The 27,039-nt window shown below is 38.8% G+C and overlaps 1 protein-coding gene across 2 annotated transcripts in view; it reads right to left on the bottom strand.

Moving 5' to 3' along the window:
- Window positions 1-18,528, bottom strand: part of HTR2A (5-hydroxytryptamine receptor 2A) — a 67,871-nt gene extending 49,343 nt beyond the window's left edge. The window contains exons 1-3 of one of the 2 annotated variants that reach the window (XM_072610569.1): window positions 18,105-18,528; window positions 16,913-17,337; window positions 14,646-14,846 (exon numbers count right to left, since the gene is read on the bottom strand). In XM_072610569.1, the coding sequence (XP_072466670.1) occupies window positions 14,646-14,846; window positions 16,913-17,324 (613 nt within the window). In that variant the 5' untranslated portion in view covers window positions 17,325-17,337; window positions 18,105-18,528. The remainder of the gene's footprint in view (window positions 1-14,645; window positions 14,847-16,912; window positions 17,338-18,104) is intronic. The other variant, XM_072610570.1, reaches the window with a different exon arrangement.
- Between the last annotated feature and the right edge of the window lie 8,511 nt (window positions 18,529-27,039).

The raw sequence follows: 27,039 nt of genomic DNA, 5'->3' as shown, positions 1-27,039 counted from the left end.
ATATGATCTTGATACCCAAAGCAAGGTCACAGAGAGAAAAACATAGACCAAATATCCCAAAATAGCACTGACACAAAAAATTTAAAGTAACATATCAGCAAAAAGTCTACAATAGCATTAGATTATACAGTATGACCAGTGCGGATTTATATGAATGATTTGGGATTTATTCAACATAAGGAAGATTACAAGTATAAGAAATCATGGTAATATTAATACTAATAAAAGCTATATAATTATATCAGTAGATATTCAAAATACTGTTGACAAAACTCACACAGGTTTGTTTTAAAAACAAGTATTAATAAATAGCCCTTTCATTAATGAAATATCTATCTAAAACTAAGGGCAAACATTACATATAAAGGAGAAAATTTAAGGGTTTTCTAGGAAAATCAGGGGACTATTTAATATAGTCCTAGAAATGTTAGCAATAGCAAAAAGTCAAGAAATATAGAAGTAATGAGTATAGGCAAGAAACCCAAAATGAATGCTTTTTATAGATGATATGATGATGAAGAAAATTCAAAAAAGTTAGTCAAAATTAATTAAAATAATAAATTCAGTAAAGTTTTCGGACATGAAATAAATCCACACAAACATTAGCATTTGTACATACTAGCAACAAAATGTCACAAGAACAGAAGAGATAGAAAGAGAAATTCCATTTAAATAAATACAGAAACCATATTGATGTCTACCTGCCAAATCACCCACAGCAACTATATGAATGCAGCTCCAAAACACTCTTTAAAGAAATAATTAGACTTAAAAATAGGACGCATATTAATTGCTCATGGGTAGGCTAAACTAATATAAAAAATGATAATGCTACCCAAATATATTTTCTTATTCAGTGCCATACCAGTCAAATTATCAAAGATTGATGTATCTATCTCTCCTCTCTTTTGTGACTAAACTCCTTGAAAATATTGCCTACAATAAGTACCTCCACTTTCTTCTTAACTCTTTGCAGTCTGGTTTCTAGCCTCATCGTTCTATTGAAACTGTTCTCTCAAAAGTAACTAATGATTGCTTAATTGCCAGATCTCACGACCTTTTCTCAATTCTTATCCTTGATCTCTTTTCAGCCTTTGACACTGAAAATCATCCTCTTCTCTCTAGGTTTTTGTGACAGTGTTTTCTCCTTGTTCTCCTCCTATTTATCTAGAGGCTCCTTCTTGTTTCTTTGCTGGATCTTCACCCATATCAGGCTCGGGGATCCCCACTGCTCTGTCCTGGACCATCTTATTTTCTCCCTTTATACTATTTCACTTGGTAGTCTCATCAGCTTCCATGACCCATCTCTATGCAGAGTACTCTTGGATCTATTTGTCAAGTCTTAATCTCTCTCCTAAACTCCAGACTTGCATCTTCAATTAACATTTAGAAATCTTGAACTAGATCTCCTGTTGGCACCTTAAACTCATCATGTTCAAAACTGAAGTCATTATCTTCCCCTGCCAACCCTCCACACTGTCCCTCTTCCTAATTCCCATTAATTTTCTGAGGGTACCAATAACCTCGCAGTCAACCAGGTTTGCAACCTTTGCAACCTTTTCATTCTTACCCTCCCCCATATTCAATCAACAGTAATGTCCTACCATTTCTACTTTTGTAATATATCTCTTTTGCGTTCCCTTCTCTCCTTGGAAGCTGCAATCATTCTGGCTCATGCCCTTAGCACCTCATACCTGGACTAGTACAGTAACTTGGTGATTAGTCTCTCTCAAGACTCTTGTCATTCTTTAGTTCAGGGGTGGGAAACTTATGGCCTTGAGGCCACGTGTGACCTTCTAGGTCCTTGGGTTTATACAACAAATCCTTGTCTTAAAAGTATTTGTTCTGCGAAGTTGGGATTCAGTCAAAAGGCCACACTTGAGGACCCAGAGGGTCACATATGACCTTGAGGCTGCAGGTTTCCCATCCCTGCTCTAGTCCATCTTCCACTCAGCTATTGAAATGATCTTCCTAAAATACAGTTCTTGCCATATTATTCCCTTATTCAATAAACTTCAGTAGCTTCGTGCAACCTGTAAGGATCAAACATAAAATTCTCACTTGGGCCTTTAAAGCTCCTCATAACATTCTTCCTTCACATCTTATTAGTCTTCTTACACCGAGGTGAAGGACTTTGGAGTCATGACTACCCATTGCACTTATGCTACTGCTGCTGCATACTACTAATACTCATCATTATCTTCATCAGAACAACAACCACAATAGCAAAAAGTAGTTATCTTGTTGACCTTTACAATAGTCTACAGAACATTAAATATAAATACAAAATAATGACGGAAGCCTAACAACTTACCCCAAGACCATTTCTACTTGAACTGTATTGAAAAAGATGAGGATGAGATGATAATAGTACAATCATAGCTTACATACCTTTTAAAACTTTGCAAAACATGCTTTCTCTTTTGACCCTTCCAACAAGCTGATGAGGTAAGGGTTGTTATTATAGTAATTTTATTTCATTTTATTTTATTATAGTCATTTTAAAGATAAGGAAATAGAGGCAGAGCCAAGATGGTGGAGTAAAAGTAGGGACTTCCTGAGCTATCCCCCAAAGCCCTCCAAATACCTGTAAAAATGACTCTAAACAAGTTATAGAGGTATAGAACCCCAAAAATGACAGAGTGAAACAAATCCCTAGCGCAAGACAACCTGAAAAGTCGGCAGGAAGAGTCTTTTGCACTAGATAGGGAGCAGAATGCAATCCAGCGTGGGCTGCACTGGCATAGATGGACTGGAGCAGGCTTCAGGGGAGTGAATCATTGGCAGCTCTGGCAGTTCCCAGACTTCTCAACTGAAAAATGCCAAAAAGGTCAGTGGGAAAACTCTGTGGGACCTGGGTGAAAGAGGAGAAGCCACAGTATGGTGGTGGTGGTGGTAGCAGCAGCTGTGGTGCCAGCAGTGGCAGCAGCAGTAGCGGCAGCAGCAGAGGCTGCTTCTGGAGCTCTGGACCCACAGACAATGGGGGATGGAACAGCTGATACAAAATCCCTGATGCCTGGGATAGTACTCTGACCCCCACCCCCACCTCCACCAGAAGCAGAGTTCTATCTTGGCAAAGAGTTATAAAGTCAAGTATTTGGCTTGGAAGATGAATAAACATCATAAAAGAAGTCAGATTATAGAATCTTACTTTGGTGACAAGGAAGATCAGGGCACAGAAGCAGAGGAGGACAAGACAGTCAAAGCTCCTACATCCAAAGCCTCCAAGAGGAATATGAATTGGTCAGAGGCCATGGAGGAGCTCAAAAAATTTTTGCAAATTAAGTAAGAGAAGTGGAGGAAAAATTGGGAAGATAAATGAGAGGGATGCAAGAAAATCATGAAAATCAAGTCAACAGCTTACTAAAGGAGATCCCCAAAATGCTGAAGGAAATAATACCTTAAAAATAGACTAACTCAAATGACAAAAGAAGTCCAAAAAGCCAATGAGGAAAAGAATACCTTAAAAAGCAGAATTGGCCAAATGAAAAAAGAGGTCTGAAAGCTCACTGAAGAAAATAATTCCTTCAAAATTAGAATGGGGCAAATGGATGCTAATGACTTTAATGAAAAAATCAAGAAATTATACAATAGAACCAAAAGAATGAAAAAATAGAAGGCAATGTGAAATATTTTACTGGAAAAAACAAATGACCTGGAAAATAGATCCAGGAGAGATAATTTAAAAATTATTGGCCAACCTGAAAGCCATGATCAGAAAAGAGCCTAGATATAATCTTTCAAGATATTATTAAGGAAAACTGCCCTTATATCCAAGAACCTGAAGGTAAAATAGAAACTGAAAGAATCCATTGATTGCCTCTGGAAAGGGATCTTAAAAGGAAAGCTCTTAGGAATATTTTAGCCAAATTCCAGAATTCCCAGGTCAAGGAGAAAATATTGTAAGCAGCCAGAAAGAAACAATTTGAGTATTGTGGAAATGCAACCAGGATAACACAAGATCTAGTAGCTTCTACATTAATGGATTGAAGGGCTTGGAATATGAGGTCAGAGAAGCTAGGATTAAAATCAAGAATAACCTACTCAGAAAAGCTAAATATAATCGTTCAGGGGAAAAAATGGATATTCAGTGAAATAGAGGACTTCAAGCAGTCTTGATGAAAATACCAGAGCTGAATAGAAAATTTGACTTTCAAATACAAGAATCAAGAGAAGTATGAAAATGTAAACAGGAAAGAGAAATAATAAGAGACTCATCAAAGTTGAACTGTTTACATTCCTACATGGAAAGATGATATTTGTAACTCATGAGACCTTGCTTAGTATTATGGTAGTTGGATGAAACAGATACATAGATAGGTAGATAGATAGGTAGAGGGCACAGGATGAGTTGAATATGAGGGGATGATATCTAAAAAATAACATGGTAGGGGTGAGAGAGGAATACATTGGGAGAAAGAGAAAGGAGGAGATAGAATGGGGTAAATAATCTCACATGATAGAAGCATGAAAAAGTTTTCACAATCAGGGGAACAGTGGGGAGGTGAGAAGGAACGAATGAACCTTACTCTCATCAGATTTGGCTTAAGGAGGGATAACATACATGCTCAATTAGGTAGCTTACCCTACAGGAAAGTAGGGTGGAAAGGGATAAGGGGAGGGGATAATAGAAGGGAGGGCAGATTGGGGGAGGGGACAGTCAGAAACAAACACTTTAGAAAAAGGACAGGGTCAAAGGAGAAAACAGAATAATTGGGGGGTGGGATAGGATGGAGGGAAATATAGTCTTTCACAACCTGACTATTATGGAGGTACTTTGCATAACTACATATGTACAGACTATATTGAATTACTTGCCTTCTCAGTGGGAGGAGGGGAGGGAAGAAGGGAGAGAATTTGGAGCTCAAAGTCTTAAAAACAAGTGTTAAAAAAATCATTTTTATATGCAACTGAGAAATAAGATATACAGGCAATGGAGTGCAGAAATCTATTTTGCCTTTCAAGAAAATAATGGGAAAGGGGATGGGGGGAGATGATAGAAGGGAGAGTAGACTGGGGGAAGGAGTAATCAGAATGTTTGCCATCTCAGCGTAGAGGGAGAGGAAAGATGGGGAGAAAATTTGGAACTCAAAATCTTGTGTGAAATGAATGTTGAAAACTAAAAATAAATAAATAAATTTAAATCTTTTAAAAAAAGATAATGAAATAGACACATAGAAAGTTAAATGACTTTCCCAGGTTCATGTAGTTAACAATTCCTACCTTCATTTCTGAGGCAGGAATTTAATCCAAATCTTCCATACCCAATATTTTTATCGATTATCCTGTCTTTCACCTAAATGCAAGACTAAGGGAGCAGACCAGAGGGTGCTTGAAATTTTTAGACCAAATATAAAACATTATTTTAGCTGTTGGTACTATAAATATGAGATCCTAGTCCAGTTGTCAATAAATTGATTGAAGGTAGTATTCTTACAATAAATAATGTCAGAGAACACGAAGAAATTGAAGCTTACTGGAAAGTTGGACACAAATTTTCCTTGGAACAGTATATAAAGGATTGGTGGAGTTGGTTTCATTACGTACCCAAGGACAACAGGAAATATAACTTCATGGGACATTTTGTCATCTTTCATTTTATTTTTCATGATGAATGTAAGTAAGATTACCACCATGAAGGTAGCTACAGTTTGTGATAATGACATTTTATAAAGAAATTGATAAGATTTTCCAGTGAAATCAAAACATTTCTTAATATTCAATTACTTCAGTGCAAAGGTGAGCACAGAAAAGGTCAATCAAAACACAGTGGAAAATGTGAACTGGAAATAGGAACTGAAAACGTTAGAGACTTGTAGGGGATTCCTTTTGATGTTTAGCAGGTAGTCATAAAGTTTTGCATTTTATGAATACTATTTTATCAGTATTATATGACTGTATACTTTATGAAAGTCATTTTAGAATATTAAAGATAAAAATTAATATCAACTTATAAGAAAAAATGATGATGATTTGACACTATATAATAGTAAACAATACTAACCTGACTTATTCAATTAAGCTACTGACTCCCTAAAATGAGAAATGGATGATGGTAAAGATATTGACTTTGATTGTCACCATTTCTTAGAGAAGTGGTGAAATGTATTGTTGTAACTTCCTTATTTTAAGAGAAAGAAATATGCTAATTATTATGTTATTTATTATTAAATAATCTTATTAAGAATTTCAGTAAGATGGCTACAATACACTTGGTGCACTAATAGATTTTAGTTGACTATTATAATGATTATTACTAATAATAGCTTGCAAAGTACTTTACATACATCACAAATATGAAATAATTGCCTTATCAAGGAGGCTAAAAAAGCTAAAAGACCACTTCAACCAGGGAACATTTAGTCATCTTGTCAAACAAATAGACAAGTTAGACAAGGTCAATGACAGTCTAGAGTACAAATTTATCAGCAAGATGATTTCAGAAATACAAATAATATTGTCTTACAAATAGTCACTAATAGTACTATCTTACAAAAGAGTGAAAAACAGTGGAAGTAAAGACAAACCTACTGAAAGTGTGGCATGAAAGCTAACTAAATTAAATCATCCCAAGGACACTAGTAGATTAAAATGATGACAAAAAATAGATGCAAAACAAACTAGATCTATCAATTATCATTAGCAACTTATTCATATCAACTCTGCCAGTGGAACCTCAGTATTTGATGAAATGGAAGTGGGGCTCACCTAAGAAGGTGAAGTCAAGAAAACTTAGAGTATTTGATACCACATACTAGCTGTGTGACATAGAGAAAGACACTATCTCTCTGTATTTCAATTTTTCATTTGAAAAAGGATGGAAATACTACTTGTAGAACTCTCCTCACCTGTGTGTGTGGCTCACAACATATATGTGAAACTCTTTGCAAGCTACTGTCAATAATTTTAATAGTCAACAAAAATTTTAGTGAACCAAATATGATGTAACCATCTTACTAAACTATGTAGTAAGCTTGTTATACTAATGAACCACTCAGTTTCAATATATGTGTTTAAAATCCATTGTTTGGCATCCAAACCCCTCACTTACCCTATCACATTTCCAGTATTTTTATAACTTATGCTCCCCTTCCCCAGTTCTCTTACACCGGTATCCTTGTTCCTCCATGAACAAGATATTCTCTCTCTTGGCTCTGGGGCATTTTCTTGCTTTTTCCCATGCTTGGAATTCTCTCTTCCCTCATCTCTATTTCCTGGATTGCCTTTTCCCAGTCCCTCTTAATTCTATCTTTCATCTGTTAGCAATTTTGTATTTATTCTGTACAATTACTGTTTAATGTAGTGAATGCTTGATTGTCCATGGCTAATAAGGATCAGATCTAACAGGGAAAAATGAAATCCATAGAAAATCAACTAATCTGACTAAATTTAATACCTTAAGTATTTACCATCAATAGGCATTTAACCAGAGAAACTAAGAAATAATCTGACTGATAAACACTGATGCTTTCCCCTCTTAGATTGGAGCAGGGAAATGGTCAAATATCAGGTAGTAGAAAGAACACTAGCCATAAGAATCAAAGGACCTGGATTAGGGTCTCAACATTTCATTTAAGTAGACCTTGGATAAGTCAGTTGACTACTCTGCACCTCAGTGTTAACTTTAGCAAAATGAGGGTGTTGAATTAGATGATCTCTAAGGTTCCTTCTGGTTTTAATAACTTTTGAACCACTATCCAAATGGGAAAATAATAGAAACAATTATGCTTGGATGATATCTTGATCTTTGGACTTAGATCTTGTTTGCCTCATATTTAATGAGAAAATAGAAGGCATATGATACTCTTTTTTCCTACTCTATAACTTTCATTCTCTCCTCCTCTAGAGTCTGATGAAGAGATGAAGGTCAAGCCGTCTCTATGGACCCTTGATCCCATCACTCCCATCTTCTCCATCAAACGATCCCTTGTCATTCTATAACTCCCTCATAATTATATAACCCTCATAATTAAGGATCTTACAATCTAATGGGGAAGACCACACATAAAAACAAGCTGAAATATCATCCTTCCTAACTGTGGTTATCCTACAAGGCTCTGTCTTTTTTTTTCTTCTCTCTTAATACTCTTATCATGTGGTGATCTTAATAGCTTACATGGGTTCAATGATCATCTCTGTGCCAATGACCCCCAGATCTATATATCCTGCTCTAATATCTCTCTTGAACTCCCATCTCACATCACTAGCATTCTCTTGGTCATTTCAAGTGATGTCACAGAGGCATCTCAAAGTCAACATATGCAAAACAAAACTCAGTATCTTCCCTCTCAAATCCACTATTCTACCAAATTTCTCTACTTCTGTCAAGGGTACCACTATCCCCTAGCCACTTGCTTTGCAACTTTGATTTCACTTTTGACTTCTCATTCTCACTCACCCTGCATATCTAATTCCATTGCCAAAATTTGTCATTTCTGTCTCTATGATAATTCTTGTATCTTTTTGCTTTTCTCTATTAATACAGCCATCATTTTTGTTGAGGCCCTCACCATCCCTCACTTAGATTATTGTAATCACTTCCTAATCAATCTCCTTTATTCACATTTCTTCCCTCTTTAATCCATCAACCATACAACTGCCAAGGTGAATTTCTTAAAGTGCAAGTCTGAGAATGTCTGCTAATCTACCTAATCAATAAACTCCTGTGGCTTCCTATTACCTCTAGGAACAAACATATTCTCCTCTGTTTAGCATATAAATTCTTCACAGCTTAACCCATCCTACATTTCCAGCCTTATTATGCATCACTTCTCTTCATACACTCTTTGGTCAGTCCAAATCGGCTTATTTGCTGTTCCTAAAATGTGAAATTCTCTCTCTGAAATCATTATTATTGTGGTAATCACCCTTAATTATTTTCACCAACTGAGTGATGGCCAGAGGTTGAACTTGCAGATAGCATTCCCCATTAGATTTTAATGAATGTATTATCATGGCTATGGAGAAGATATGAATTTAAAAAAACAAACAAATAACTCAACAACATATGATTGTTGGCCCTTTCCCTCCTTGCATCTGTCTTTTGGCATCCCTGGCTTTCTTCAAGTTTCCACTAAAATCCCATCTTCTACAGTAAGCCTTTCTCAATTCCTCTTAATTTTAGGGCCTTAGATTCCTTAAACTACAGACTGTTGGGTTTGGCTTTGATTCTTGGCAAAATTCTGGAATTTACTGTATTATTAATGAGATACTTTGTGAACATTTAGAATGGGAATTGTTGATGACTTAGAGCCGGCATAGGGTCATTTATGTTATGTACTGTAGCCCACATGCCATTTTTTTTTTCGACAGAGTCACTAGATTAGGGGAATGGGGCTTTGGCATGATCCATAGGGGTAGAAGGTGGCGTAGTGCTAATGAGATTAAAGATCTTCCCCATCCATTAATGGGCCTGCCTATTAAGGGGAGTTTGATTAGGGGATATTTGTAGGAAGGCCCACACCTTTTGTTAATGAGACACTGGTTTTCAAAGGTTGTGATGCCCTCTGGTTCTAAAAAAGGTATAAATACTATGAGATGAGGTTTTACTTTGGGGTTTACTCATTGGAAGTGTTTGTTTGGCCAGACGAGACTCTGGGCAGTAACTAAGGATTGCCCCCAGCTTTGAAAACCCAGATGTTGGTGCTTTTCTCTTTAGTAACTATGTATGTATGGTCAGGCAGTTGGATCTGCCTGTTGATCTGTGGCATATGTATTGCTTATGTCAGACAGTTGGAAGCCCTGTCTGTTGATTATTATTTCTTTGTATTTTCTCTGAAGTTCAGGGTGCTGACTTTTTTCTCCTGAACTAAGTGAATGATATACATGTGCTTGATTAAAGTGATTGTTGACCCCTCAAAAGTTGCTTTCCTTTTAGAAAAGCAGATCTAAGAACCTGTGATAGCAGACCTTCCTGTGTATGTCAGAGTGCTTGTTTATACAGGTGGTTCAAGGGTCACATCTGACACTGCAGCTAATAACCAATCCCTGTGCTTATCTCCAAGACCACCCTTTCATGCATGATCACTAATATTTCCCACTCTACCTGGTTTGCTCCATACCTTGCCAAAGATTTCCTGTACTATAAATCCCCAGTCTTTTCCCTTTTCCACTGGATGTGAGTATTTCATTAGGACCCAGACACCCACACTAATAGCTGCCCAACTCCCTACTCCAAGATCACTTCAAGGCATGCTGAGGGGAGAGCAAGCTCTGCATCTTGGGGTAGTAGACTAAATAGAGTCTTGCCCTCCCTTTTCATATTTGATGGGACTGTGAGAATTGTGCAAGATGAACACGCATGGAAGAATTCCAAACTAGTTCACAGATTCCATTACATCATATTTGCCTCCAAACCCACCTTCTTCCAAATTTCTCTGTTTCTGTGGAGGATACTGCTAACCTTCCAGTCACACAAGTTCTCAACCAAGTCATACACCACTCCTCAGTTTTTCCTCACTTACATATCTGGTCAGCTGCTGAATCTTTTCATGTCTACCTTCATAATATCTCATGTTCAGCCCCTTCTCTCTTCTCCCATAGCCACTCTCATATCCACACTCTAGCTTTGATCCTCGTTATCTCTTACTTGAGTTATTGCAATAGTTTCCTAATTGGTCTCTCTGACTCACATTTCTCCATTCCAAACCACGCTCAATACATTTACAAAAGTGAAGGATGACCAAGATGTTCCTTTCAGGATGAGCTCATCACTGCCAAACTCACCACCTTGCTGCTAAATCTAATTAAGTGTCTAAGATAAAGCAGAGTAAGGAGCCTAAAAAGAGTTCAACAGCTAGGTGGTGCAGTGAATAGACCACCGGGAGAGGAATACCCAAGTTCAAAACTGGCCTGAGCCACTGATTAGCTATGTAATCCTGGGGCAAGTCACTTAACCTCCTTCTGCCTCAGTTTCCTCATCCATAAAATGGGAGTAGTAATAGCATCAATTTTCTAGGATTGTTGTGAAGATAAAGTGAGATAAGATTTGTAAAGAACTATATAAATTCTAGCTATCATAATTATTGTAATAAATGTAAAAATCTACATAACTAGACTCAAAAAAGCAATCACATTAAGTGTAGGATGGAGTTTTGTTGTTGTTCAGTTGTGCCCAACTCTTTGTGACCTCATTTTTTTTTTTTTTTGGCAAAGATACTGGAATGGGTTGGCATTTCCTTCTTCAGTTCATTTTACAGATGAAGAAACTGAGGCAAACAGGGTTAAGGGGCTTGCTCAGAGTCACACAGCTAGTAAGTGTCTGAAGTCAGATTTGAACTCAGGAACCTTTTGAACCTTACTACCTAGCTACCCCTAAAATGGGGTAGTGATGACTTGATGACTTTCTGTAAAAAAGGCCTTGCAGTTTTAGTGTGCCATCATTTTAACATGAATCAACAATACAGTATGACAGCTAATGGCCATAAGCTAATGTGAACTTAGGCTTCATTTAGAGAAGCACAATCTCCAGAAATAAGGACTCAGTAATCCTTTTATACTCCACACTGGTCAGTCCACATATAGAGTACAGTTTTCAGTTTTATGCCACAGTTTTGGAAGGATATTGGCACTCTGGAGCATGTCCAGAGAAGGGGCATTAGGATGATGAAAGCCTGGGTACATTGCCATGTAACATTCAATCTTTATTTGATGAAACTGGGACCATTTAACCTGAAGATAAGAAGACCTGGGGACAACAGAAGAGCCGTCTTCAAGTATGTGAAGGGCTGTCACATTGAAGAGGACTTGACTTGTTTGGTTTATCCCAAAGTGCAGAATGAGAAACAACATGTGGACATTGTGGAGAAAGCTCATTTTGTCTCAATTTATGGAAAAGCTTCCTAGCATCTAGAGCTCTATTACAGCAGTGTTATCCTCTTAGGAGTCAGTTAATACTTCATTACAGGAGTTCATTCATGAAGGGAGGTCTTCAAGTTAAGACTGACTGACAACTTGTAGAAGGATTCCTCCTCAGTATGGGTTGAACTCCATGACCTGTGCTGTCTGTTCCAAAGTCTACAGTTCTTTGATTTGAAACATAGTCTACTGAATGACTGAGGTAGCCATCTCACTGTATTCTGCCCTGGTCAGGTCACAATTGGAGTGTTGTGTCCACTTCTGGGTACCACATTTTAGAAGAGACGTTGACAGATATCTACAGGATTATGACTGAAACAGTGAGGGGACTAAAAATGACATATGAAACTCAGTTTAAGGAACTGGATTATTTCATCCATAATAAACTTGGTGGTGACATAGGAACTATGCTCAACTATTTGAAGGTTATTATGGAAGAGGGATTAGATTTATTTTTCTTGGTTCCAATGGGGAAAAGTAGTACCAATGCGTTGAAATACAGGGAGGCAAATTTCAATTTAAGATAAAGAACCTCCGTATAATTAGAACCGTCCGCAAAATAAAATGGGTTGATTCAGTAGGTAGTGAGTTCCTGTCACTGGACATGTTTAATTAGAGGCTTGACAACTACATGTCAGGACTATAGTGGAAGAAACTCATTCACAGTTTCAGGATTTCCCCAAAATTTTGAGAATGGCTGACTACTGCCCCTGGACTGTCAGTAAATATTCAGGCATGGTGTTTTGCACATGGTTGGCACTTAAAAGAAGTTGCTGAATAGTTTGCCAAACACTAGTCCAAGTAAACAATATTCATCCTGCAAGATTCTCGTTGCTCCTACGTGTCTCTCCATGTTGCAACAGCTGCTCATAGTCTGATGGCAAGAATGCTTATGCATTTCCTGAGAGCAAACATGGTATTTACTAATGAGTGAAAGGAGGAAGAGAAGGCCAGTGACTATGAATGAGGAAATGTGGGTTCTAGTCTTAGATCTGCCATCAGCTAATTGCTAAATTTTAGCAAATCCCTTAATCTCATGGGATAATAAACTCAGGGCTGGAAGAGACCTTACTGGTCATCAAATCTAGTCCCCTTCAGATGAAGAAAATGAGACATGGAGATGTTAAATGACCTGGGGCCCAAGATCAAGACCTCTGGCCTAAGGCCCAAGGACACACAGTTAGTAAGTGTCAGAGCCAAGATTTGAACTCAGGGCCTCTGACTACAAATCCCCAGTTCATTCTAATGCTTCATATTTTAATTCTGTCAAGGGGTGATCATACATTACTATGTCTAATTCTCAGAGTGTATATAAAAATAGAAAAATTTTGCAAAAATTAAAACATGCTATAAGAATGTAAGTTTTATTTCTACCCATGAAAATCAAACAAAAGAGGAAGAAGAAAAAGGTTGATTCCTTTCAATTTATTTTAACTCATTGCCTGATTTTCATTAGGTCCTTGGTTTTATTTACTTTAGGTCACAGCTTGTAAGCTACAGCTTATTTCTCTGCTTCGACTTAAACTGCCTATTTCCTTATTCCATACACACATTCACTCCAGGAAGGATGCAACGTCACCCACTGACACATTTTGTGGTTCTAAAACAAATTAATCTCAAGGAATCCTTAGCTAAAAGCTAAACATGCTGAGGAGGTATCTGTCAGCAACAAATGACTGATAACTGGGAGCTTTTCCCTTCTCTGGCCATTCATTTATGATGGATGATCAAAACTGGTCTACTGTAAATACGTGAGATCATCCTGGCAGATGCAGTGCTCTTGAAAATCTCTGATGTGTGGCATGTTAGAAGAAGGTGCAGAGGTGCTTTAGGGGTGTACTAAGTGAGTGGCTGGAGGGGGTCCTTCACAACCCCAACACCTCACTACAATCCCACTCTTTCCAGCCAATGTATGGTTGTTAGAGCCCATTCCCAGGCTATTTTGTGGCTAGAACTACATTTCTATTAACAACACTTTGAATGTCGTGGATCTTTAGCAGATATTCCCTATTTTTTTGATTAGGAATCTTGTGAATACTCATGGTTTTGAGTTGTGAATTGGACGAATATGATGCAGAGTTTATGGAGCTGACTAGATGTATGGATGCATATATATATGTATATAATATGTACATTTATATGAGTATATCTACATGTAGACATGTAGAGTATAAATCTAGGTCTATCTATTAATCTATCTCTCCATTCATGCACCCATCTGATCTCCAGAATTATGATTTCTTCAGTCTAGGCAGGGAATTTCCTTTGAAGAAAATTCTTCTTTCAGTATAAATCAGCAACTGTTCTGAAACTGATCTTCAGAGAATTGTCCAGAGGCACTAAAAGATTAAATAATTTATCTAGGATCACACAGTTAAAGTATGAGAGACAAGACTTGAAGTCAGGTTTTCCTGACTCCCTGACTATCATCTATTCACTACTCCATGCTGTTTCTTATAAACATATTCTTACATATGTAGTATAGCTTGAGTCCATTTGTAGAACTTAAGCTCCTTGAGAGCAGGAATTGTTGTCTGCATTCTCCATGCTTAGCGCAGTGTCCACCTGACAGATAGTGAATGCCTGTTGAACTGAATTATGTTGTCTGTCCTGCTACATATTTTTTTTAAAAAACTCAATTATTTGGAAATAAGATTATTATGAAATTATGTGGCAAACAAAACTATACATTTTTGAATGTCATTTTAAAAAGGTCAACCACTGTATCAAGTCTCCTGGCAAAGCAGAGAACTGCAGCTTAGAGACGGATACTGAATGTTCTCACTTACCTACTGATATGGTCCAAACAGCAATTATTTTCAAAAATGCCTTAGCTCTTGAATTAAAGCGACTGTGATGAATGGGGTTCCGAATAGCGATGTAGCGGTCCAAGGAGATTGCGCAGAGATGCATGATGGAGGCGGTGGAGAAAAGCACATCCAGATAAATCCAGACTGCACAGAGTTTTGTGGGCAAGGGCCATTTGTACCCTACAACAACAAAGAGAGTTAGCATCAGTGGGGCAACAACTTTCGTTGCCCCATCACACTTAGTGCTTATTATATTTTTGTTGCATACTCTAAAGCTTGTCTTATCTGTTGTTATGCGAAACATATGGGAGTAGTAAAATGTTTTTTTAGACTAAATTGTCCAAATCAACTTTGTCAGGTGGTTTCCCCCAATCGTTAATGGTTTCATTCGTATTAACAGTTCTCGGAGTCCTGTTGAGGCTTGGAGAAGGTGTTAAGTTTCTATGCTGGTGAGGTGCAAAGTTCTAATGACTGTTTTTTATAACCTATCATGAGATTCCATACCTCATGATAGGCCAGAAATATATTCAGAAACTCTCCCTCGTGTAAAAATACTCTGATGAAAAAGGCTTGCGCGAAAGCTCAGAGACCTAGAGGGTGTGTGTAAGATGCCAGCCTAACTAGAGGACTTCTGCTGAGGTTTTTTGGCCAACAGCTCAAGCTAAGACAAGCCTGGTCTGTTAGGAAAGCCACACCAGGCTGATTTGCTCGCTTTTGCAAAGTGTTCTAAGCAGCGAGGCTGAGACTGGGTCGTTGCAGTGAGAAATGGAACGTTTTTAAAGGGTCTTTCTGCACACTGAGCAACACACCCCAAACAGGGCAGAGCGCAACTGGATAAAAAGTATCCAGCAGAGACCGGTGGAAGAAGGGTAGCGTGGGCCGCCAGGAGGCGCTGCCGTCCACTCTAATGAAGGCCCATTCCCCAACGCTGGACTCCTTTGCTTACAGAGTATAGCTAGCTAGCCGCTAAGTTATCTTACAAACCACGTTGCTTTCTCGGGGTGCATCCCTGCAGCCTGCTCTTCACTAACATAGGACTTGTCTCTCTCTTTTTCTCCTTCTCTCCCTCTGTCCTTTCTAGAAGAACACTCAGGCTGCTGTCCACGTTGGAGGGCAGTGGGGCGCTGGGGCGCAGCCGAAAGACAATGTTCATTTCCTGGAAGTGTCCCGGGGTGTCTCACCTCAGTGAGGGTGCCGTCCCACTTCTGTGCAACCTGGCTCCCTCATTTCCTCCGCTCCCCATCTCGCATGCTCTGTGCTGATTTTTATCCTGGTCATGTTCTAAAAATTGGCCAGAAAAACATCTCTAAATGGGATCTCCTTTGTAACTCATCTCTTTAACCTTTATTTGGCTGTCAGTTTGTATCTGTCAGCCGCCTGAAGGATGCTTATTTATTTATGCCTCGTTGTATCACTCATCTTCTGGGAAGGGTATCATACACTCTGTTTCTCAGCTGAAGCAGTCCAAATGTTTGCAGACTTCGTTGATAGGTTTATATGACTGTTTCAGATGCTATGAACTGCCCCCCCCCTTTATCTACCTTCATTAAAATTACCCACTGCATATCTCATGTTGCAATGGCATATGCACGCGTATTTGAATGGCTGATGATGTCACTGTAAAGTGCAGTCAAAGAACCTCCAGGGAGAGAATGATTAAAAATGGGAGTAATTAATTTTATTCTAATAGAGGCTTGCATATTTTAACGTGAAACTCATCGCACCATTAACGTTTGCTCTGCAAATGTACCAGAGTAATTGGAAAGGCTTTGCTACATTAGAAGTGCAGAAAACTGGGTGACAAAGATAAAACTGTTGTTTCATGAAGACTGGAATGTTTGCTGGGGGAAGAATATGAAGGACGAAAAATCAAACAGATTCCTGTCAGGTAAACCATAAGTCATTGCTTTGTGATAGCATTGGGACCAATACAAAATAAATACCTGTCTAGAAGGATTAAAACTTAGAAGAGTTGGGAAGAAATTATATATACTTGCCCCTAAACACTGATATTCAGACTTTTCCCATGGTAACTGTCTTCCCCTTCTCATATGAGTACATATCTATATTAATTAGAGTAATTTTTCATTAGCTACCAGAGCATGAGAGATTTGGGTCTTAATAATGGCTAGTATTTCTCTATTTTTCCCCTGATACATATTTCTGATCTGCTGAGCCCATGTACACACACACTTTGTGACTAGTGAGTGAGTGAGTGTGCATCAGGGAACATAAGTGACACTCACCATACAAGATCGTTAATGTTGACACTGGCATCACCAGGAAACCCAGCAGCATATCAGCAATGGCAAGTGACATCAGAAAGTAATTGGTGGCATTCTGCAGTTTCTTCTCCAGCGTGACTGCCATGATGACAAGTATGTTTCCAGCAATGGTGAGAACAATCACTATAGCTGTCAGCAATGCGGGCCAGTTTTTCTCTGGGAAATGGAGTAAGGAGTAACACGGGGGAGTGAGGCCACCTTCACAGGAGAAGTTGGTGCCATTTTCAGCATCCACGGTCCAGTTAAGTGCATCTGAAGTGTTATTCTCTCCAGAAAGGAAATCAGGTTTGTAGAGTCTTCTGTCATGGTTTAATTGTATTAAGGAGTTTGTCGTTGGGGTCACGGAGCTGGCCTCTTCCACAAGAATATCCATTTCTCAGCCTGAACTTTGCAGATGAAATGTGAAAAAAAAGTTATAAGCTCTGGTCATCATTCATCCATCTTTTGTATCCCCACAGTATGTAAACCTGAAGCTGGTGAAACTGATGGCTTTGACAGTGGATTGATTGTCCCCACCCCCTTCATCATTAAAGCAATATTTAAAGAACTGATAGGAAGGAGTACTTTTGTTATTTTTTCCTCCAGAGTCCCATGTAAAATCCACTAACAGCTATTTTGGGGTGTGTGTGTTTTCCCTTTAACAAGGTTACAAAGCAGAGTGTGTAAAACAGAAAGTGAGAATTCAGGGAGAAAAATATGCTTTGAGCATAAAAGTTTTGTCACTACCCAGGCTCCCTCATTAGCTGCATCTCATTCTGTTGATACTGCTGAGTGGATTATATTAAACATAGCCATATTAACATAGCTTGCCATCCCCCAGAAAAAGGCTCTGTATTTTCTACCTTAAGCCTGTTGAAAAATACATCCAGTGTCACCCTCATTGTAATTGGATATCCTTTGATTCTACTTCACATGCCATATTATACTGGATTGTCACAGACTTCTGTCGGCAATTTCAGCATGGACTATGTATGCCTCTCCACATACAAAAGAAAAAAGAAAAGTCTCTGGTACCGATTGCAAGGCAATTGGCTACACTAGAAACACTAATTGTAATAACTGCCTTTTTAGCCAAACACAGCTTCACACTGGAAGGCAAATAACATAGCACTAAAAATAGTTTTCAGCAATACAGAGCATAATGAAAACTTACATGAGGCTTCAGAGTCCAGACATTAGATGTACTTGGTTCTTTGACTTACTGGATCCTTCATCCTCATTAAGCCAGTCGGTAGCCCCGTCTCTTTAATCCTTCACCCACACAATATGATGGTAATTTGATTTCAGTTTTGCTGACTTTAAAATTGCATGTTAGAGGGAAGCCAGTCGCTGTGCTGTGGGCTCCTCTCTCTTTCCCGTCTGGGAGCCAGTCAGCTTGCTTTCTTTTGCCTTGTGCTGTTCCCTCTGTGAGCCATACGTTTAGCCGTCATACCAGAGCCCCTCGCAAAGTCACACAGAAAAAATCACACCAAGTGGAAGGAGCTGTCTCCACTAAGGCATCACGGATTTCAACAGAAATGGAATTCCTTGTAGCCTGTCTTGTTCAGTTCATCAGACCTCCCACTATCTAAAAGTCACAAATTGCAAGGTAGCAACAGAAAAGGAGGCAGACCAAATAGGAGTGTTTTTTTGTTTTTACTACATGTTATCATTGGGGAATCCAGTTTTTTTTTTTTTTTAAAGATAACCACCAAATATTGCCATTGGTAAAGATGTCCTGCCTTGCAGGTATGCACCACTATAACATCTTGCAGGGTGAAGGTTGAAGAGAGAAGGCAAGTAAAGCTAGGAAAATGGTTTGTACTTAGAAAACTACATAAACCAAAAGGCTGCAGCTTTTATGCTAACCCCATACTGAATGACTGAACTAGCCCAGGGCGACCAAGCAGTTATTAAACCCAGCTAAACTGCTAATTAATTTTCATGTGTTGTGAAAAATATATTTCTATCAAATCCAGCTACCTTTCTTCCATAGAGATCTACCCTATCTGGAAAGAGAATTAAAATTAAACAAAGTAATCTCCTGATCATTAGCGTTAGCTGTACAGCATTTTGCTGAGAAAGGACCTGTTTTGTCCAAGAACAGAAGCCTCTTTAGACCTTGATGTCTGGAGAAGGAAGTCATTTTTTTCATCTCAATTTTACAGATATGGAAATGGGCACTTTCCTAAAAGGTCAGATTGATCAGAAATAGAGCTGGGAGCAGAACCCAGAACTCCTTTCTGTTGCTTTACAGACAACACCACATTGCCAGTGAATTCCATCACACATGGCAAGAAGAAAGATGCTGAGAGAACCCTGAGGTTGAAAAGCTACCTGCTCCAAAGCTTCCTGGTGGCAATGAAAACATGTATTTTGGCATGGTGTGAGCTTGTACAAGACAAGCTCAGTCTTGGTGATGTTAAGTTTTTTTGCCCAGAACGTTGTTGTTGTTTTTTTTTAATGCTAAATAGCTAACATTTACATAATAATTATTATGTGCCAGGCACAGTGTTAAGTACTTTAGAATTATTATCTCATTTGATCCTCATAACAATACTGGGAGGTAATTGCTATTATTATCTCCATTTTACAGATGAGGAAATTGAGGCAAGCAGAGGTTAAATGACTTGCCTAGAGTTATACAAAGCATCTTGAATTTGAACAGCCAAATTCTTGATTCCAGGCTTAGTGCTCTGTGTACTGTGTCCGTGTCACCTAATAAGTTAATGGAGGGGATTGGACTAAGTAATGTCAGAAGTCCCTTCCAGCTCTATAGCTATGATTCTATGATACAGTCTACTCAGGGAAGGTTGGGTTTCATCTCATGATGTTTCACAAAGGTTGGAGTGAGCCTAGAAAGGAGGTGAAATAAGGAACAGTAGCTCCCACAGAATTAGAACCGTGATTCCCTGAAGAAGTATATGCTAGTGTTGCAGGGGATGTGGAAGAATTGGGACACATTCACTGTTGGTGAAACTGTGAACTGATCCAACTGTTTTGGAGAGCAACTGTGACCCAGCAATACCACTACTAGGTCTATTTCCAAAGGTGATTGGGGAAAAAAAGAAAAGAAACCTATATGTTTTAAAATATTTATAGCATCTCTCTTTGTGGTGGCAAATAACTAGAAATTGTGGGGATGCCCATCAATTGGGGAATGGCTGCATAAGTTGTGGTACATGATTGTGATGACATACTACTGTGTTGTAGGAAATGGGGATCTCAATGGTCTTAGAGAAACATGAATGGACTTGAACAAAATAATGAAGAGCTAAATGGGCAGAACCGAGAGAACATTGTATACAGTCATGGTAATATTGTTTTAAGAATGACTTTGGGTGACTAAGTCATTTTGACTATTATAAATACCCAAATTAACTACAAAGGACACATGAAGGAAGATGCTATCTTCATTCAGAGAAAGAACTGATGTATGCATGTATGCAAGTACGTATAGAATGATTTTACTTGTATATATGATACACACACATATTTGTATCTAATGGCAGTCAGCTTTAGGATGAGGGGAGGGGAGGAAATAAAAAAAAGAATAAAAGATTTACATAGTAACTTTATTATATATTTAAGAGGAATAACAAGCACATAATAGTTGCAGTTTCATGTACAATCATCTTTTTTTCTATTCTGCTAGGTTATTGAAATGCTGGTTTTATTTCTTAAGTTCAGAATAAAATCAAATTTAAAAAAAGAAAAAATGTCATGCAAAAAGTCAGCACTGATCTGTTAAGCAAATTTTAAATATTTAATAATACTTGATTGAGGTAAGAGTAAATTTTTTAAAATAAAAAACAAAAACCTTCTAAACATGAATTTCTTTCTTCCCCTCACATTTGACTTTCTACTTCTATAGCAAGAGAAAAAATGGTAACCTAATATCTAGGATTTATTTAAAAAAACATAAAAAGGAGTAAGTGACTTTTCCAGGTTCTAGGCAGAGCATCATAGTGGTCCTTAATGAATTCACTGTAGGAATATTGAATCCATTTGGAGTTGTGTGTAGCTCTAGAGAAGTAATTTCCAAAGTGGGAACTGGGGCATTATGGAGATTCAAAATCTGACCCCAAAGGGGCTATGGCCCAACACCAAATGGTGGAAGGTAGTTGAATTTCCTTGAAATAGCCAATTTGGGGGGGTTTGCCTTTGACATATTCACACTTACCCTTATCTCCCAATATTCATTTACTCCCACTTGTGCTAGCTTCTAATGTTTCTTCAATTTAGCTAGGTATGAAACCCTCAGGGTAGTTATACCCTATCTGCTACCTGGCACTCACAAGAGTTTCTGCGTGGAGAAGCTTCTGTTCCCTACCCTGTTCCTCAGAACTATCTCAATCACTTACCTCATGGCTTTGTCAGATGACCCTCAGTCAGTGGGACAGTGGGACAAGACGAGTGGGTTTGGGATATGACAGGTCGCACATAGCATTACATGACCTTTCCCTTTAACTCATGCTTTTCATGACTTCACTATTGAAGGCATGGCTATCTTTCCCATCACCTTGCTGGCATCTTCATCTCCTTACTCTTCCTTATTCCTTCTATTCAATCATTTGCCAAATCTTAGAATTTCTGCCTTTTCATCTGTCACACCTGTCCCCCCTTCTCTGTGGAACCAAACTCTCATCACCTTTTGCCTGAGTCCATTTCTTGTTGGTCATCCTGACTCAAATCTCTCTCCACTCTGTTTCATTCTCCACAAAGCTGCCGACATGATTTTCCTAAAGTGAAAGTCTTGTTATGTCACCCTCTTAACTCAATAAACTCCCTCTTAACTCTAGGATCAAATACTGTTTCTTCACTGTCCTATCTTTTCATATTTCTCTTTTTTGTTTATAACATTGTGAGATATTGGAGATTAGTGTCTGTGGGTGGATATAAGGCCCCTGCTGCCTGACTCAGTGAACTGTTGGGAGCAACGGGAATATATTGGCACCTGAAAAAATTGAAGTTCCTTCCTTTTCCTCACCCTAGAAGAAGGAGGGAGTCAGAATCTCTCACAAGAAGCAAGAAGTGAGCAGTATATTTAGGAGAAGACAGAGCTCCTCTGCAGTGATTTAGAGCACTCCACTGCTTGCGGTTGCCACTGCTTCTCTTGCCTTGATTGTGGTGGCTGAACTGTGCAGAAATGGTATGGAGTTGATGGAACCATCTTTTTTTTTTTTTTTTTGCCTTTATACCTCCTTCCTTCCTCGAGAATCTCTTCCAAAGCTTATCTCTGTTTGTTTAAAATTCATATTTTACATTACTGTTTACTTACTTTCAACAATCACGTATCAAGATAAAACTGTGGTTAGCTCAACTCATGATTGATCTGTATCTATTTCATTTATTCAGAGAGAGATGTGAGGGAGGTTATAGTTAACTTCACACAGAGAAAAGAAAACTTTTCTTTTTAAAATGCTATGGGATTTCTTCCTCTAGGGGCTCAAAATAAATCAAAGAGATTTTACTTATAAATAGTATTAGGACCCTTCAAAAGCAAGTGTAACTAGAGACTGCCTAGAGAATGTGTGTAGCTTTTCTGCCTTTCTTCAGCAGAATGCATGTGTCAACTAAGCTCTTGGGCACTTTGGAAATAGTAGAGCATTCCCCTTGTTGGCCACTGAATAGAAAAATCATTGACTCAGTGGGCTGTTAAAAAGGGAATGCTCTCTCTGTTTCTATGTCTCTCTGTCTCTCTCTCTCTGTCTCTCTCTGGCTTTCTCTCCTTCCCTCCTTCTCACTCTCTCTTTCTTTGACCCTCCAGGTGGCATGATGTAACTCCGGAACTTCCCATGTGTTGTGATGTGGATCTCATGCAGGCTGATCCCTTGTCAGTTTGGATCCAGTACTGAAATGAAATGAGACATTTATAGGTCATTCAACAGTTAACAGGGGCAAGTCTTCTCAGCCATGGCAAGAGAACATCTTTCAACAGATATTCATTGAGAACCTCATACTGATTCAGCTGAACATAGTTTCCTGCAGTTGTCACACAGTTGATCTGTAGCTGAGAGGAGAGACAGAGAGACAGAGAGAGAGAGAGAGAGAGAGAGAGAGAGAGAGAGAGAGAGAGAGAGAGAGAGAGAGAGAGAGAGAGAGAGAGAGATTTGGAGCTCTCTGTGAGCTTTTGCACCTAGATTAGGAAACCACACCAACAAATTGAACTGGTCCCTCTAGCAAATCAAGTTTTAGTACTACTTAAAGGGAAAATATAAAACAAAACCAAAGAAAACATAACTAGCCTAATATGCATTGGGATAAGACTTTTTGGGGGAGGGAATGGTTTAGCTGATAGGGTCACAGGAAGTATTGCTCCTATCATACTATGAGTGGTTGGGTAGAGCTGGCCCCTTTCCACCCTGGCAGCAAGTTGACTATTTCCATGTGGCAGCTACAGCTGGGGTTTAGATAGATGAGCTGGAGCCTGGACCTCTGTCTGCCTCTTCTGCTTTGTATTTCTTTGTCTGATCCTAGCTGGTGACAGAACATCTATTTCAAGATGGATATGCTCAGGCTTGTGTATTCAAGAGGTCTGGAGGTCTTGGGTTTTCTTGGAAGCAGGGGAAATCTTTGTACTAGAGAAGACATTCATCGTCAAGATCAAGAACCCAAGACCTAGCCTGGCTGGTCAGTACAAGTGAATTTAGAGGGGACAGTGCTGAGTCAAGGTGAAATGCCTATTCATCAATCCTGAGAACTGCTTTACAGTCTGATGATGTTGAAGTATCAATCTCCAAGGAGAGTATAGCAATACTTTTTAGCTAAGCTACTGAAGTATTTTAAGTCCTTCTGTTAATGCACACTTGTAAATATTTTGTGCTTAGTACTTCTTTTGTGTGTAGGAAATAGAGCAACTATTTCTTACCGTATTCATTACACTGTAATTATACATTGTATAATTTTATAGGGAGTACCTTTCTCCTGTCCTCTTTGGGGAGAGCTTAGAAATGAGCACAAACCCAAGTTTTAAGAGTAGGGATCATAAAGAGCCAAAGTGGCACAAAAGGAGCATATAACCTATGTTGACAGAGCTCAGGCTCCCCTAGGACTGAACCCAGTCTAGATTGCATGTGTGGGTCTAGAGATGAGATGATTCCCTTAGTGAAAAAGGAGAGGGCACAGCGCTCAGTCCTCTGGGCCCAGAAGAAGTTCATTTAGGGAAGGAAGAGTATAAGCAATATAAATCCAGATCATCACAGTTTTCCCTGAGCAGAGAATGAACCAAGCCATGGTGTTACAGAAGTTTGGTAAGGTGAGAGCTGAAACTACTTTCTTCAGAAGCAGTTATCTTAGTGGCCTCAGGAAAATATCTCTTGTATTTCTATTCAAAGGGTCCCATTTGCCCCCTTAGAGCAGAGTGAAAATATTGATTACTGGAAAGAGTCCATAACCATGGGCCCTGAAGGCAGTAATTGGAAAAGTGGTTCCATGCCTTAAGGCGGGAGCCATTCAAAAGGAACTGTTAGCTTTCTGACAAGTCAAACAACTCCAACATCTAGCCATGGTTAAATATATAACAGTAGAGTGATACACACACACACATATGTGTAACACATATATGTATATATGTATATGTACACACATATGTATATACATATATATGTAACATATATGTGTATATATATGTATATATACATACTTTGCAAATAAGTAAATAAATGTATTTTAGGAGTTCATGTTCAATTTTTTTCACTGATGGGGGTGTACAGTAAAAAAAAATGAAGACCACTGTTCTAGAAGCCTGACTAGTTTCTATAATATGAGCCTGAGAAACTGGTTTCATCAGTATGGCCCCAGCATCCTAGGCTGCAAGTAAGCCAAGGTTAATAAACTTTGAGACAAGGTATTACCCCACACTGTGGACTGGCACAGTTAGAGTTAAGTTCCACATTCCTCATTAAATATTAGGTAATTTAGAAAATATATTCTTTTTCACTAATCTTGACTATATTACTGTCTTCCCCCATGGATGACAGGTAGTTTGCTACTTGCTTCAGCTGGCTTTTTGTCTAAAATTCTGCATAAGCTTTAATTCTGAGAGGCTCTAGACCTTCAACCAGAGTGTAGAAAGTCATTATACAGTTCCCTCCCTGGAAGCTCCCTCGCTGTTTGCTGCCAGTGGCCAAGAGCAATGGGGGACTCATCACATCTGTTTCCTGGTGTTTGTTCTCCTTTTCCTCTTGTGAGTAGCAATAAAGTTCTGTTAACTGCTAACCTTGAGTGGCTCTGGGGCTCTTCAGACACTCTTGTACAACATGGAGGCCTATTTAGGACACACCTGATGACTGAATCAGAAATGGAATGCCATTTGGGGGGGCTATCACATTTTGATTTTCTGTGGTCTTGTTTAGCTATGTGGCCTGGGGCCAGCCAGGGTCATCCATAGGTGGAGCAAGACTGAGAAAAGCACGCCTTTTGTTTCTTCCTCTTTGCTTCCAATACTTGTATGCTGTTGACGCCAGGTTGAAATGAGCCATCATCTATGCAGGGAAAAAAAGTTAAGAAAGACAAATTGAGGAATGTGGGTAGAAGGCATCCTTTACATTAAGGGTGATGAGGGTTTTTCCCTCCTTCGATGTCCAAAATAGCCAAATTGATCTCTTTATTTTTTACTCATGAAACCCCACTTTTTGTTTTTGGTGGTCTGCTATGCTTTCCCCTCAGAGTTCTTTTCTTCTCCTATAAGACACAACTCTAGCACTAACTTTTTCATGAAGCCTTTACTGAACCTCCTAAATGCTAGTGTCCTCCCAGGTGTCTCATATTTAACTATTGTGTATGTCAGTATTCGGATATCACAGAAAGAAAAGGGAGGCAGCAGGTTCTGGGTATTAACACAGTGCCTGGCACATAGGAGGCACTTGACAAATGCTTGCTTATGGATCAAATGATTCTTACCACAATGGACAAACACCAACTGTTAATGGAAGGTTCAATGCCAATGCTTTGATGTTGAGATGAAAAGAGGCACTAGAAAGTCATTGGATAGGTAAGCAATGGAAATTTCCTTTGCCTTAGCACAGTAAGGATATGCAAGAAGGATACAGTGGCACTCCTCATCTTCATATGGAAATGCTATAGAAATGATAAGGTATGGAGACTGGTGTGACCTTCAGAAAAATCACAAAGTAGAATGGGGTCTACCTGGGTGGGATTTTTTGTGTCCTTAGGTGACCAGGAGGCTATGCCAAGAGATAGAGAGGTCAATAAAATTCAAGAGACATCTGTGTTGCCTTTTAGGGAAAATGATTCCCTATTATGAGGAAATGGGGAACTGTAGTTTCACATCAACCAGCCAATAACTCAAGCAAACATTTCTAAAGTATCTACCATATGTCCAGAGATTGCTGACCTTGAAGCCAGTTAGAACTTAGTGTAAGTCTTGCCTCTGATACATGCTGGCTATGTGATCCTGGTTAAGTCACTTACATTCTAAAGGTTCTATGCATCTTTCTAAGACTATTAGTTTCAGAGAAGTTAGATGGAGTTTCCTTTCCTGGGATTTTCCCAAACAAATATTTCCTGGCAGTTGCTTCTGCTGGTCCTATAGCCACAGTTGCTGAATTCTCAGAAAAGAAGATTCTCATCATCAGACTCCTTAGCATTGTCAAATGGTTCAACATTAGGAATTAATATCATTTTATTAATGTAAATGACATTAAGGAAGAGACATTTCCCTCTTCTTTGCTGCTGCATGCCAAAGACCATGGTAGTTTTTCATCTAAATCTTTCCATAGGTGTTGTCCCTCCCATTAGAGTGTGAGGTCTTTGAATTCAAGGACTGTCTTTTCTATTTGTATTGCCAGTACTTTGCACATAGTAAGCACTTAGTAAAAGTTTTGTTGATTCATTCAACAAAATTACAGGTTTAATCCCTGGCCCTATGCTAGACACTGGAGATAAACATACAAAAAACCCAGACAATCACTGCCTTCAAGGAGCTTACATTCTACTAGGAGACTGCAGTGTCTTCACAAATGAGTATACATAGCATCCACACAAAATAAATACACGGCGATTTTAGTAGGGTGGAGGTAGAGTAACAACTAGATGAAGTTGGAAGGGACCAGCAGGGAGATTAAGCAGATTGTTCTTTTTGGATA

Source organism: Notamacropus eugenii, chromosome 5 (assembly GCF_028372415.1).
Source record: "Notamacropus eugenii isolate mMacEug1 chromosome 5, mMacEug1.pri_v2, whole genome shotgun sequence".
NCBI lineage: Eukaryota > Metazoa > Chordata > Mammalia > Diprotodontia > Macropodidae > Notamacropus > Notamacropus eugenii.
This window is presented reverse-complemented; position numbering and strand designations above follow the sequence as displayed.